This window comes from Engystomops pustulosus, chromosome 9, assembly GCF_040894005.1.
Source record: "Engystomops pustulosus chromosome 9, aEngPut4.maternal, whole genome shotgun sequence".
Classification (NCBI taxonomy): domain Eukaryota; kingdom Metazoa; phylum Chordata; class Amphibia; order Anura; family Leptodactylidae; genus Engystomops; species Engystomops pustulosus.
Genome location: NC_092419.1, coordinates 7,046,614 through 7,062,942, shown reverse-complemented (window position 1 = coordinate 7,062,942; position 16,329 = coordinate 7,046,614). Strand labels below are relative to the sequence as shown.

At 43.4% G+C, this 16,329-nt stretch overlaps 2 protein-coding genes across 3 annotated transcripts in view; one reads left to right on the top strand and one right to left on the bottom strand.

The window, feature by feature from the left end:
• The window catches only part of LOC140076519 (actin maturation protease-like), a 96,397-nt gene that overhangs the window by 44,320 nt on the left and 35,748 nt on the right, over positions 1–16,329 (top strand). The window lies entirely within an intron of this gene.
• On the bottom strand, positions 8,617–11,581 carry LOC140076649 (rho-related GTP-binding protein RhoU-like). The gene is made up of 4 exons (XM_072123266.1): positions 11,463–11,581; positions 10,730–10,997; positions 10,203–10,261; positions 8,617–9,851 (listed from the first exon to the last, which is right to left on the bottom strand). The coding sequence occupies exons 2-4, from the start codon at positions 10,947–10,949 to the stop codon at positions 9,399–9,401; spliced, it is 732 nt and encodes a 243-aa protein (XP_071979367.1). The 5' UTR covers positions 10,950–10,997; positions 11,463–11,581; the 3' UTR covers positions 8,617–9,398.

Genomic DNA, 16,329 nt, shown 5'->3' with positions numbered 1-16,329 from the left:
CCACAGGCAGAGCTATGCTGGCACACAACGCTCCGGAGATTTAGGGATGGGTTGAGGATGTGCGTCATAATATTTGATTTTCCGAGCACAGTATGTCACGGCGTTACCAGCCCCGGCAGATCTTCCATAGGATCCCAGGATGAGGCATATTCCCGGAGAAAGTTGCTGATCTTACGGATGAATATTTACGCTGATTGTTACACAATGTCCTTCCAGTAGGATACAGAATAATTATGGGATTGCTCAAACATAGGAAAAGTTTTACAAACAGCTGACAATAGTATAAAACATCTGCCGCTCCTGAGACGATGCTTGGATCCCCATCTGAAGGTCTGGAGATGTGACCACGGATTGATACAGTCATGGGCCCCAGGCTGTATGAATATTGTAATCCCTACTAGTACATATGGTACTAGGATCAGCTTCTTAGGGAATGGAGGATGAGTCCCTTCTGTCTCCTTTCAATCTGCGGTTTCAGGACCTTTGGAGGACCTTCAAAGGTCCTGAATTGACTCTTGTGTACATGTGTGTTGAGAGGAGGAACAGATGTATGAGGATTTCATAGGTTAAGGTCCTTCTTAGTATAAAACTTGGTTTAGGAGGCTGTGGGCCCCCTTGAAGTCTTGGGCCCGGGGCAGCCACCCTAACCGCCTATATTATAATCCACTACTGGCTGTGGTCACCCCAGAGGCCAGATCATGGCTGCACGGCTCACAGATGTAATGATGTGATGAACATTGTCTTAAATGACCACCTACCCCCAATTCTGCTGCTTGAACCGGCCATCAGCCGCCATCGTATATACAAGGTCCAAGGTGAAAGTGACTGCAGAGAAGCCTGGAGCATGAAATATATCTGGTGTTTGGCGGATAAGGGACAGGAGGAGGACACAGGATGGATTAGTAAAGAGAGAGGTGACATTTCATGCAGTTAGCGAGCGATAGATCTGCCTAAAGAGATGGGATATAAGAGCACGTCTGAAGCTTTGGAGGGTGGGGATTAGTCTGTGAGTCCGGGAAAGGGCATTCCAGAGAATTGGTGCAGCTCAGGAGAAGTCCTGGAGATGTGAGTTAGAGGTTCGAATTAAGGTGGAGATGAATCTAATGTCACTGGCAGATCGAAGAGCACCGGCAGGGCGATAGACGCAGAGAGATAGGGAGGTGCAGCATTGTGCAGAGCTGTGTGGATGAGGGTTATTATTTTAAACTGAATACGGAATAAGACCAGGAAACCAGTGCAGTGACTGGAGGCGTCCGTGTAGCGTTTGGTCTGAAGGACGAGCCCGGCTGCTGCATTAAGAATAGATTGTAGAGGGGAGATGATTAGTCGGGAGCAATCAGAGCAACAATTAGCATTTTAGAAATTTCAGTTGTCAGAAGTTATTGGATTCTGGAGACGTTTCTGAGCTGCGGGAAGAGCGAACAAGAGATGGAATATATGGTGCAAAGGAGACGTCAGAGTCCAGCACAACCGCAATACAGCAACCTGCTACATCACTGTTAGTATATAGGGACCCAGTTACATACATCAGTATTACTCTGTAGGGGCCCTGTTACATATATCAGTATTAGTATATAGGGGCCCAGTTACATATATCAGTATTAGTATATAGGGGCCCAGTTACATATATCAGTATTAGTATATAGGGGCCCAGTTACATATATCAGTATTAGTATATAGAGGCCCAGTTACATATATCAGTATTAGTATATAGGGGCCCAGTTACATATATCAGTATTAGTATATAGGGGCCCAGTTACATATATCAGTATTAGTATATAGGGGCCCAGTTACATATATCAGTATTAGTATATAGGGGCCCAGTTACATATATCAGTATTAGTATATAGGGGCCCAGTTACATATATCAGTATTAGTATATAGAGGCCCGGTTAATACATAAGTATTACTCTGTAGGGGCCCTGTTACATATATCAGTATTACTCTGTAGGGGCCCAGTTACATACATTAGTATTAATATATAGAGACCCAGTTACATCGATCAGTGTTACTCTATAGGGGCCCAGCTACATACATCAGTGTTAGTATATAGGGACCCAGTTACATAAATCACTGTTACTCTATAGGGGCCCAGTTGCATACATCAGTGTTAGTGTATAGGGGCCCAGTTACATACATCACTGTTACTCTATAGGGGCCCAGTTACATACATCAGTGTTATTGTATAGGGGCCCAGTTACATACATCACTGTTAGTATATAGGGGCCCAGATACATACATCACTGTTAGTATATAGGGGCCCAGTTACATACATCACTGTTGTATATAGGGGCCCAGCTACATACATCACTGTTGTATATAGGGGCCCAGCTACATACATCACTGTTGTATATAGGGGCCGAGATACATACATCACTGTTAGTATATAGGGGCCCAGTTACATGCATAACTGTTGTATATAGGGGCCCAGCTACATATATCACTGTTGTATATAGGGGCCCAGATACATACATCACTGTTAGTATATAGGGGCCCAGTTACATACATCACTGTTACTCTATAGGGGCCCAGTTACATACATCAGTGTTAGTATATAGGGGCCCAGTTACATACATCAGTGTTAGTGTATAGGGGCCCAGTTACATACATCAGTGTTAGTATATAGGGGCCCAGTTACATACATCAGTGTTAGTATACAGGGGCCCAGTTACATACATCAGTGTTAGTATACAGGGGCCCAGTTACATACATCAGTGTTAGTATATAGGGGCCCAGTTACATACATCAGTGTTAGTATATAGGGGCCCAGTTACATACATCAGTGTTAGTATATAGGGGCCCAGTTACATACATCGGTGTTTGTATATAGGGGCCCAGTTACATACATCAGTGTTAGTGTATAGGGGCCCAGTTACGTACATCAGTGTTAGTATATAGGGGCCCAGTTACATACATCACTGTTAGTGTATAGGGGCCCAGTTACATACATCAGTGTTAGTATATAGGGGCCCAGTTACATACATCAGTGTTAGTATATAGGGGCCCAGTTACATACATCAGTGTCAGTATATAGGGGCCCAGTTACATACATCAGTGTTAGTGTATAGGGGCCCAGTTACATACATCAGTGTTAGTATATAGGGGCCCAGTTACATACATCAGTGTTAGTATATAGGGGCCCAGTTACATACATCAGTGTTAGTATATAGGGGCCCAGTTACATACATCAGTGTTAGTATATAGGGGCCCAGTTACATACATCAGTGTCAGTATATAGGGGCCCAGTTACATACATCAGTGTTAGTGTATAGGGGCCCAGTTACATACATCAGTGTTAGTATATAGGGGCCCAGTTACATACATCAGTGTTAGTATATAGGGGCCCAGTTACATACATCAGTGTTAGTATATAGGGGCCCAGTTACATACATTGGTGTTAGTGTATAGGGGCCCAGTTACATACATCAGTGTTAGTGTATAGGGGCCCAGTTACATACATCAGTGTTAGTACATAGGGGCCCAGTTACATACATCAGTGTTAGTATATAGGGGCCCAGTTACATACATCAGTGTTAGTATATAGGGGCTTAGTTACATACATCAGTGTTAGTATATAGGGGCCCAGTTACATACATCAGTGTTAGTATATAGGGGCCCAGTTACATACATCAGTGTTAGTATATAGGGGCCCAGTTACATACATCAGTGTTAGTATATAGGGACCCAGTTACATACATCAGTGTTAGTATATAGGGGCCCAGTTACATACATCACTGTTACTCTATAGGGGCCCTGTTACATACATCAGTGTTAGTGTATAGGGGCCCAGTTACATACATCAGTGTTAGTGTATAGGGGCCCAGTTACATACATCAGTGTTAGTATATAGGGGCCCAGTTACATACATCAGTGTTAGTATATAGGGGCCCAGCTACATACATCAGTGTTAGTGTATAGGGGCCCAGTTACATACATCAGTGTTAGTATATAGGGGCCCAGTTACATAAATCAGTGTTAGTGTATAGGGGCCCAGTTACATACATCAGTGTTAGTATATAGGGGCCCAGTTACATACATCAGTGTTAGTGTATAGGGGCCCAGTTACATACATCAGTGTTAGTGTATAGGGGCCCAGTTACATACATCAGTGTTAGTATATAGGGGCCCAGTTACATACATCAGTGTTAGTGTATAGGGGCCCAGTTACATACATCAGTGTTAGTATATAGGGGCCCAGTTACATACATCAGTGTTAGTATATAGGGGCCCAGCTACATACATCAGTGTTAGTATATAGGGGCCCAGTTACATACATCAGTGTTAGTATATAGGGGCCCAGTTACATACATCACTGTTGTATATAGGGGCCCAGTTACATACATCAGTGTTAGTGTATAGGGGCCCAGTTACATACATCAGTGTTAGTGTATAGGGGCCCAGTTACATACATCATTGTTAGTATATAGGGGCCCAGTTACATACATCAGTGTTAGTATATAGGGGCCCAGTTACATACATCATTGTTAGTATATAGGGGCCCAGTTACATACATCAGTGTTAGTGTATAGGGGCCCAGTTACATACATCAGTGTTAGTATATAGGGGCCCAGTTACATACATCAGTGTTAGTATATAGGGGCCCAGTTACATACATCAGTGTTAGTGTATAGGGGCCCAGTTACATACATCAGTGTTAGTGTATAGGGGCCCAGTTACATACATCAGTGTTAGTATATAGGGGCCCAGTTACATACATCAGTGTTAGTACATAGGGGCCCAGTTACATACATCAGTGTTAGTATATAGGGGCTTAGTTACATACATCAGTGTTAGTACATAGGGGCCCAGTTACATACATCAGTGTTAGTATATAGGGGCCCAGTTACATACATCAGTGTTAGTGTATAGGGGCCCAGTTACATACATCAGTGTTAGTATATAGGGGCCCAGTTACATACATCAGTGTTAGTATATAGGGGCCCAGTTACATATATCAGTATTAGTATATAGGGGCCCAGTTACATACATCAGTGTTAGTATATAGGGGCCCAGTTACATACATCAGTGTTAGTATATAGGGGCCCAGTTACATACATCAGTGTTAGTGTATAGGGGCCCAGTTACATACATCAGTGTTAGTATATAGGGGCCCAGTTACATACATCAGTGTTAGTATATAGGGGCCCAGCTACATAAATCAGTGTTAGTATATAGGGGCCCAGCTACATAAATCAGTGTTAGTATATAGGGGCCCAGCTACATAAATCAGTGTTAGTATATAGGGGCCCAGTTACATACATCAGTGTTAGTATATAGGGGCCCAGTTACATACATCACTGTTGTATATAGGGGCCCAGTTACATACATCATTGTTAGTATATAGGGGCCCAGTTACATACATCAGTGTTAGTATATAGGGGCCCAGTTACATACATCAGTGTTAGTGTATAGGGGCCCAGTTACATACATCATTGTTAGTATATAGGGGCCCAGTTACATACATCAGTGTTAGTATATAGGGGCCCAGTTACATACATCAGTGTTAGTATATAGGGGCCCAGTTACATACATCAGTGTTAGTATATAGGGGCCCAGTTACATACATCAGTGTTAGTATATAGGGGCCCAGTTACATACATCAGTGTTAGTATATTGTTTTTTATTCTATTATCCGGCATTTTCTTGCTGATTCCTGTCATGCGGTCGGCACAGAAGTTACTGGAAACAGCTGAGGGACCTTTGGCCGGAGATTTCTCGGGAAGTCCCTGGCGTTCTCCTTATCGCCGGCGCCTCTTTTCATTTTCGGAGTTGGCGATGAACTGGGGGAGGGGAAATATCAGGTTTCTGTGGTCAAACTTTTATCAACTTCGTCATTCACTTCTCTGGATCATAAAGTGGTTGTGGCCGAGGAGATAATGGCCACATAGCGAGGCCACGCAGGTGGACTTCCCCTTTAAGTGCCCTCAGAGCGCTGGAAGAAGCGGCCATTGTCCTCTCCCCTGTCATTAGGAGATTTCTCCAGATCTAACCCTGTGTAATAACAGCCCATATTTCCTCACATAGACAATGGTTTCCGCCGCTGCCCCTCGTTTTCTGGCTATAAATAGATTCGCTCATTAAGAATTAGAGGGAGACGTGAACCCGCCGGCCTTTCATCAGTGATGTCACTGTCCGTCTCCATGGCGAGCGGCCTAATCCCTGCAAAAATACGTCTTCACAAAGACAACAACTAAATATAGTCTTATAATCAGTCAGGTAGAGCGCAGCAACAACTCTGCTACATCATGTGCGGCCCATGACACATACAGCTCCACTACATCATACACAGAACTGACACTGCTGCATCATGTGCGGCTCAGGACATATACAGCTCCACTACATCATACACAGAACTGACCCTGCTACATCATGTGCGGCCCAGGACACATACAGCTCCACTACATCATACACAGAACTGACACTGCTACATCATGTGCGGCCCACGACACATACAGCTCCACTACATCATACACAGAACTGACTCTGCTACATCATGTGCGGCCCATGACACATACAGCTCCACTACATCATACACAGAACTGACACTGCTGCATCATGTGCGGCTCAGGACATATACAGCTCCACTACATCATACACAGAACTGACCCTGCTACATCATGTGCGGCCCAGGACACATACAGCTCCACTACATCATACACAGAACTGACACTGCTACATCATGTGCGGCCCACGACACATACAGCTCCACTACATCATACACAGAACTGACTCTGCTACATCATGTGCGGCCTAGGACACATACAGCTCCACTACATCATACACAGAACTGACACTGCTACATCATGTGCGGCCTAGGACACATACAGCTCCACTACATCATACACAGAACTGACACTGCTACATCATGTGCGGCCTAGGACACATACAGCTCCACTACATCATACACAGAACTGACACTGCTACATCATGTGCGGCCCAGGACACATACAGCTCCACTACATCATACACAGAACTGACACTGCTACATCGTGTGCAGCCCAGGACACATACAGCTCCACTACATCATACACAGAACTGACACTGCTACATCATGTGCGGCCCATGACACATACAGCTCCACTACATCATACACAGAACTGACACTGCTACATCATGTGCGGCCTAGGACACATACAGCTCCACTACATCATACACAGAACTGACACTGCTACATCATGTGCGGCCCAGGACACATACAGCTCCACTACATCATACACAGAACTGACTCTGCTACATCATGTGCGGCCTAGGACACATACAGCTCCACTACATCATACACAGAACTGACTCTGCTACATCATGTGCGGCCCAGGACACATACAGCTCCACTACATCATACACAGAACTGACACTGCTACATCATGTGCGGCCCAGGACACATACAGCTCCACTACATCATACACAGAACTGACTCTGCTACATCATGTGCGGCCCAGAACACATACAGCTCCACTACATCATACACAGAACTGACACTGCTACATCGTGTGCGGCCCAGGACACATACAGCTCCACTACATTATACACAGAACTGACACTGCTACATCATGTGCGGCCCAGGACACATACAGCTCCACTACATCATACACAGAACTGACACTGCTACATCGTGTGCGGCCCAGGACACATACAGCTCCACTACATCATACACAGAACTGACTCTGCTACATCATGTGCGGCCCAGAACACATACAGCTCCACTACATCATACACAGAACTGACACTGCTACATCATGTGCGGCCCAGAACACATACAGCTCTACTACGTTATACACTGTGTGTATGTATACGCAGAACTGACACTGCTACATCATGTGCAACCTAGGACACATACAGCTCCACTACATTATACACAGAACTGACACTGCTACATCATGTGCGGCCTAGGACACATACAGCTCCACTACATTATACACTGTGTGTATATATACGCAGTACTGACACTGCTACATCATATGTGGCCCAGGACATATACAGCTCCACTACATCATACACAGAACTGACACTGCTACATCATGTGCGGCCCAGGACATATACAGCTCCACTACATTATACATGCACAGCTATACTACGATACACGCTGTATATATATATATACCCGTTCTCCCAGGTACTTTTTCAGGACGCAAATAGAGTTGAATGCAATGGTGAAGCAGGGAGCCGCTGGCTCCTTGCATCACTGCTGATCCCCTGCTGATGCTGTGTGGCAGAGCCTCGGCTATGGTAGTAGGGATCAGGTGGGATGGAGTTGGGTAATATATATATACTGGACTGGCATAATGTGGGGAGAGGAGGGAGACATCGTATGTACAAGCCTCGGGGAGGTATGTGGCCCTCTGATAACAGAGACTATACTGTCCTGTGTGATGTGACCACAGGGGGCGCTGCTCAGGGCAGGGGCGGAGTTATTTCACCCCAATAATAGTAATAGTTTTTATTAGATAGAACTTTCCTCTGCAATAAGTCTTGGATAACTTCTTTGACTCAATCCCATCTCTGCTGATGGAAGCCATCTATTGTTCTCTGCTATCAGCCACTTTTCACTCGGTGACCCTTGTACCAGTCGGGCCCTTCCCGCATCCTCCAGGACAGTAAGGAAAGAGCGGACACTTTACATGATAAAAGGTGATTTTATTTGCAAACAGAAATCGCATGAAAAGAGAATTTTGCGTCCAAACAAACAAACAAAATGCTTGTAAAGCGTCATCACTGAGACTGATAGGAGGCGAGCTGGGAGTGACGGGCGCTGGGAGTGACAGGCGCTGGGGGTTAGTAACTAGCAGCCCCCCAGATGTTCCCCGGACTACAAGTCTCAGCATGGGGTCCTGTAGTTGGGAGCAGCTGGAGGCGCCTGGAGTTACACAAAACCCGTTTGATCCCAGGTCCCGTCTCCCTCGCAGACCCGGACGTCCAGGCTAATACACAGTATTACAATGTCCATATGTCACACGCTTCCTACAACAGAAGCTTTACATTCAGGGCGTCCAGCCGCCAGGGCGAGGCAGCGAATCAAAGCAATCATCATCTTCATGCTCTATAGGCACCAGCTCACCAGGATTCATTCTGACACATTCCCACCTGGATCCCTTATCCAGTGTAAACATGGGTGCAAATGGGATGTATCCCTTTAAGAAGAGGTGTCAGAATATCGTTATGTAGGTTAGTTCTACGTCTCCAGGGGGAGGGAAGGGGCTCTGCTGATTCAGTCCATACCGGACCCCCCTCCCTGGTACAAGTCTTTGAACTCTGCGTGCTCCCGGAATTTGGGCACGATAGTCCGGAACCATGAACTTTCACAGTCACTTTTCACAGCAAGGAGTCGCGCTCCCGCTCCGAGTGCAAGCTCTTTGGATAAGGCACTTGGCTTGTTGGTCCTAAGGTTACAGTGAGAAAGAGTCTTAGACGCACACGTACTTCTTCCACCACGCCTTGGAGAGAGTCTTCATCTTGCTGGCGGTGGCAGCCATCTTCCTCTCCCTCTGGTTCCGAAGGTCGGAGTATCGGAGGCCGGACAGGATGGCGGTATCGAACACTTCTTTCAGGTTCTTTTGAGTAAGAGCGGAACATTCGACGTAGGCGACGGCTCCGATTTTTTCAGCGAGGGCCTTGGCGGAGGAAGGCGGCACAGGTTTCTCCCGATACCGCGCCAACTGGATGAGGACTTTGACATCCTCGCGGAGGTCGCATTGCGTGCCCACCAGGATGAGCGGCACGTTGGGGCAGTGGGTTTGTATCTCCGAAATCCATTTCTCCGATATGTTCTGAAAAGACGACGGGCTCACCACGCTGAAGCACAGGATGACCACGTCCGTTTTCGGGTAGCAGAAGTGACGCAACTTGTCAAATTCATCCTGGAGAAAGAAGGAACGTGGGGTTAGGGTTGTGTATCCAGAAGAAGAACAACAAAACTGGTGGAGGTGGAACTGTCGGGGGCACAACTAATGTAGGGTTATATAGGATCCTAGGTGAAAGGGGAATAACCCTAATGGTCATGGACTGGTGGCATAGCCCAGGGTGGGGGTAGGTTCTCTGTCCCTCCCATCACAAGGTGCTCCAGAAGGTAGAAGTTGGAGGACATGGAATCTGTAGGGTGTCACAGATATACGATACGGCGTCTCTACCTGCCTTCAGGGATATATAGTAACGCACCGGAGAGGATCATGCAACACCAAGCCTGAAATACAATCCAGCTGAGCACTTACCTGCCCTGCGGTGTCACAGAGCTGCAGCTTGACAGGCGTGTTCTCCACTTGCACCAGAGCTGTAAGAAAAATATCACCCAGAATTAACCATTTGCGCACAATCCTATATATATATATCCAGTAAGGTGGGACCGGGCAGAACATGACCCTATTATCGTAACGCCAGATGCCGCAGAGCGAGAAGACGTTATAAAACCACGGAGCTAATAAAAACATAAAAGGTGACGTTATCCCGAGTTATATAAGATCTGGCCCGGAACACAACAGCTTTAAGGTACATTCCTAAATGGAATAATAGGGGAGAAACAACAATCCCCTATTATATACAAATATCGGATCCCTTTCACAAACGCCCTGGAAACCCTGTGCAAACAGACGTGCGAGGAATACAACATAAGAGAGACGACCTTCTCGGTGTAGTGCAAGAAGAAACATTGCAAAAAAAATGACCGAAAAATAGGTGGAGGTTTTCTCCGGATTTAGTCTGACATTGGTTTTTGCTATAGGATTTGTCGCCGTGCCCCTACCTGAGAAGTCATCGAAGGCGGTGGGAATGTAGCGGGTTGGGTAGCCATTGGTGGTGTAGCTGACCAGAAGGCTGGTCTTCCCTACGGCCCCATCTCCTAGTAGGACACATTTGAGGATCCTCTCTTGACCTCCGGTGGTTGGTAGAGGTTTAGGCTTGTGCGGTGGCACAGGGGGTGCAAAGTGGGACCTGTATTCCATGGACATCTCTTGGGGGGGCATTATCCTGCGGGCGCGGAAGGTCCACCTTGTCAGGTTCCTACAGGTAAACTGTTTCAGGAAAAGGAGAAATGACTTTTTAAAATGGTTTTCCCCTCCCTCTTTGTGCGAGACACCCCCCCGCTCTTGGGAACTCTGCAGGCGGAGGGCTGGGATCAGGAGAGGGAGGAGACAGTCTGGGATAATCAATGGGGAGGGAGAAGGGATTGATGTGGTGGGGGAGGTGGAAGGGTTGGGAGGAGGAAGGGCTCTGCTTGGGGGGGGGGGGGAGCTCTTCACCAAAGAGTTTTGCATAGAATTGGGAAAGAAGAAAAGTTCCCTAACACTCCCTGAGTCCCTTCTCCCTCTTATCCAGGGGGAAATGAAGGAGTTAACGTTTCTCCTTCTGGAAATCTCCGCCCTGAAGAATTGAAGTTGAGATTCCTGTACAATGGACTTTTCTAAGAAGTCTTCATTTTAACCCTCGGCTCCCCGGGGCTGAGAGGATCTCCCCGGCTTAGCCTGTAATGTACCTACCTAATGCTATAATCCTCCTTACAGACCCACACAGGGAGAGCTAAGACGTCGTGTAATGTCTTCAGAGTCTCCAGCCGCCGCCGCATTTCGGATCAGTCTTATAGGATCCGGGATCAAACCATAAAGTGAATTATTAGTGATGTTACGGAATAGACCGCAGACTGGCAGCGAGGGAAGAGCCCACACTTGTCTGACTGATCTACTTAATAGTTGTGTGGCCCCGGGGCTCTGCCGATGATGTCATGGCGTTCACGATTACCAGCGTCAGCCCTCGATATAAGCCAACATCACAGGAGAAGCTTTACCCAGCGCCTCACTGGCATTGAGATCACATACTGCCGTGTATGATGATGTCACACTGTGTATGATGCTGTCATGTGGTATATTATGACATCACATTATATAGGATTAAGTCAAGCAGTATATGATGATGTCACACTGTGTATGATGCTGTCATGTGGTATATTATGACATCACATTATGTAGGATTAAGTCAAGCAGTATATGATGATGTCACACTGTGTATGATGCTGTCATGTGGTATATTATGACATCACATTATGTAGGATTAAGTCAAGCAGTATATGATGCTGCCATGCTGTGAATGATGATGTCACACTGTGTATTATGAGGTCAAACTGTATCATGTTACATTGTATATAGTGAGGTCACGCTCTATACACTGAATATGATGTCATACCGTATTTAATGATGTCACATTGTATATTTTGACTTCACCTTATAAATGTTGATGCCACAATGTAAATAATGATGTCACACTGTATATGATGATGTCATGCCATATATGATGATACTATGCTGTATATGTTTATGTCATGTTATATATGATGTCACACTGTATATTATGATGTTACTGTATATGATGTCATATGAGGTCAAACTGCGTATCACGTGACACTGTATATAATGATGTCACGCTCTATACGCTGGATATGGTGTCATACTGTAAATAATGATGTCATGCCGTATATGATGATGTCAAACTGTATATGATGACATCATGCCGTATATATGACGGTACTATGCTATATATGATTACGTCAGACTCTGTATTATGATGTTAAATTGTATATGATTATATCACACTGTAAATGATGATGTCACACTATATGATGATGTCACACTATATGATGATGCTTCGGCTTCCATATACATTCTGAATATTAACTATTTACTTGCTGATACCCTCTCCATCCATCACGTCACTGCGGGCCTTTGGTCGTCATGTCCCCTCAGCTAAACCCTTTAGGCTCCAGCTACATATAGTCAGAACTCCTAACCCAGACCTGTAGCAGGGAATCCCAGCGGACACCCCCCAATATCTGCCCCATTTGGGTTTCTTACTTCATAAATCACATTGTAAGATAAAATGATTACAAAAATTAGCAGAGCCCCCCCCATGTGGAGGAGCCATCAGCCTCGTCTCTTAGGTGTGAATAGTGACGTCCCGGCATCTGTCCCCAGCACAGATCCAGCAGCTGTGTATCCCGGGGAGCGGAGCCCACCCAGCGCGTCCTTCTCCAAACACTTCACCCTACATCAAACACCCAGAGATGGCGGCTCCCTGTTACTGTTTAGATTAGGGGATTATGGGGCTGATAGTGCTTTATGGTGACGGGGTGTACCATCCGCCTGATACATATATACTGTAATATATACCATCCGCCTGATACGTATATACTGTAATATATACCATCCGCCTGATACGTATATACTGTAATATATACCATCCGCCTGATACGTATATACTGTAATATATACCATCCGCCTGATACGTATATACTGTAATATATACCATCCGCCTGATACATATATACTGTAATATATACCATCCGCCTGATACATATATACTGTAATATATACCATCCGCCTGATACATATATACTGCAATATATACCATCCGCCATCCGCCTGATACATATATACTGAAATATATACCATCCGCCTGATACGTATATACTGAAATATATACCATCCGCCTGATACGTATATACTGTAATATATACCATCCGCCTGATACGTATATACTGAAATATATACCATCCGCCTGATACGTATATACTGAAATATATACCATCCGCCTGATACGTATATACTGTAATATATACCATCCGCCTGATACGTATATACTGTAATATATACCATCCGCCTGATACGTATATACTGTAATATACACCATCCGCCTGATACGTATATACTGTAATATATACCATCCGCCTGATACGTATATACTGTAATATATACCATCCGCCTGATACATATATACTGTAATATATACCATCCGCCTGATACATATATACTGTAATATATACAATCTGCCTGATACATATATACTGTAATATATACCATCCGCCTGATACATATATACTGTAATATATACAATCTGCCTGATACATATATACTGTAATATATACCATCCGCCTGATACATATATACTGTAATATATACCATCCGCCTGATACATATATACTCTAATATATACCATCCGCCTGATACATATATACTGTAATATATACCATCCGCCTGATACGTATATACTCTAATATATACCATCCGCCTGATACGTATATACTGTAATATATACCATCCGCCTGATACATATATACTGTAATATATACCATCCGCCTGATACATATATACTGTAATATATACCATCCGCCTGATACATATATACTGTAATATATACAATCCGCCTGATACATATGTTCTGTAATATATACCATCCGCCTGATACATATATACTGTAATATATACCATCCGCCTGATACATATATACTGTAATATATACCATCCGCCTGATACATATATACTGTAATATATACCATCCGCCTGATACGTATATACTCTAATATATACCATCCGCCTGATACATATATACTGTAATATATACCATCCGCCTGATACATATATACTGTAATATATACCATCCGCCTGATACATATATACTGTAATATATACAATCCGCCTGATACGTATATACTGTAATATATACCATCCGCCTGATACGTATATACTGTAATATATACCATCCGCCTGATACATATATACTGTAATATATACCATCCGCCTGATACATATACACTGTAATATATACCATCCGCCTGATACATATATACTGTAATATATACCATCCGCCTGATACGTATATACTGCAATATATACCATCCGCCTGATACGTATATACTGTAATATATACCATCCGCCTGATACATATATACTGTAATATATACCATCCGCCTGATACATATATACTGTAATATATACCATCCGCCTGATACATATATACTGTAATATATACCATCCGCCTAATACATATATACTGTAATATATACCATCCGCCTGATACATATATACTGTAATATATACCATCCGCCTGATACATATATACTGCAATATATACCATCCGCCTGATACGTATATACTGTAATATATACCATCCGCCTGATACATATATACTGTAATATATACCATCCGCCTGATACATATATACTGTAATATATACCATCTGCTTGATACATATATACTGTAATATATACCATCCGCCTGATACATATATACTGTAATATATACCATCCGCCTGATACATATATACTGTAATATATACCATCTGCCTGATACATATATACTGTAATATATACAATCTGCCTGATACATATATACTGTAATATATACCATCCGCCTGATACATATATACTGTAATATATACCATCCGCCTGATACATATATACTGCAATATATACCATCCGCCTGATACGTATATACTGTAATATATACCATCCGCCTGATACATATATACTGTAATATATACCATCTGCCTGATACATATGTTCTGTAATATATACCATCCGCCTGATACATATATACTGTAATATATACCATCCGCCTGATACGTATATACTGTAATATATACCATCCGCCTGATACGTATATACTGTAATATATACCATCCGCCTGATACATATATACTGTAATATATACCATCCGCCTGATACATATGTTCTGTAATATATACCATCCGCCTGATACATATATACTGTAATATATACCATCCGCCTGATACATATATACTGTAATATATACCATCCGCCTGATACATATGTTCTGTAATATATACCATCCGCCTGATACATATATACTGTAATATATACCATCCGCCTGATACATATGTTCTGTAATATATACCATCCGCCTGATACATATATACTGTAATATATACCATCCGCCTGATACGTATATACTGTAATATATACCATCCGCCTGATACGTATATACTGTAATATATACCATCCGCCTGATACATATATACTGTAATATATACCATCCGCCTGATACATATGTTCTGTAATATATACCATCCGCCTGATACATATATACTGTAATATATACCATCCGCCTGATACATATATACTGTAATATATACAATCTGCCTGATACATATATACTGTAATATATACCATCCGCCTGATACATATATACTGCAATATATACCATCCGCCTGATACATATATACTGTAATATATACCATCTGCCTGATACATATGTTCTGTAATATATACCATCCGCCTGATACATATATACTGTAATATATACCATCCGCCTGATACGTATATACTGTAATATATACCATCCGCCTGATACGTTTATACTGTAATATATACCATCCGCCTGATACGTATATACTGTAATATATACCATCCGCCTGATACGTATATACTGTAATATATACCATCCGCCTGATACATATATACTGTAATATATACCATCCGCCTGATACATATGTTCTGTAATATATACCATCCGCCTGATACATATATACTGTAATATATACCATCCGCCTGATACATAT

Bases quoted from the DNA above. Each gene is read 5' to 3' on its own strand.
- LOC140076649 (XM_072123266.1), bottom strand. From the start codon at position 10,949: ATGCCCCCCCAAGAGATGTCCATGGAATACAGGTCCCACTTTGCACCC. The intron at 10,262-10,729 runs GTAGGGGCACGG...TTTTTCTTACAG, and splicing joins CGCCTTCGATGACTTCTCAG to CTCTGGTGCAAGTGGAGAAC. The intron at 9,852-10,202 runs GTAAGTGCTCAG...TTCTTTCTCCAG, and splicing joins TCTGTGACACCGCAGGGCAG to GATGAATTTGACAAGTTGCG.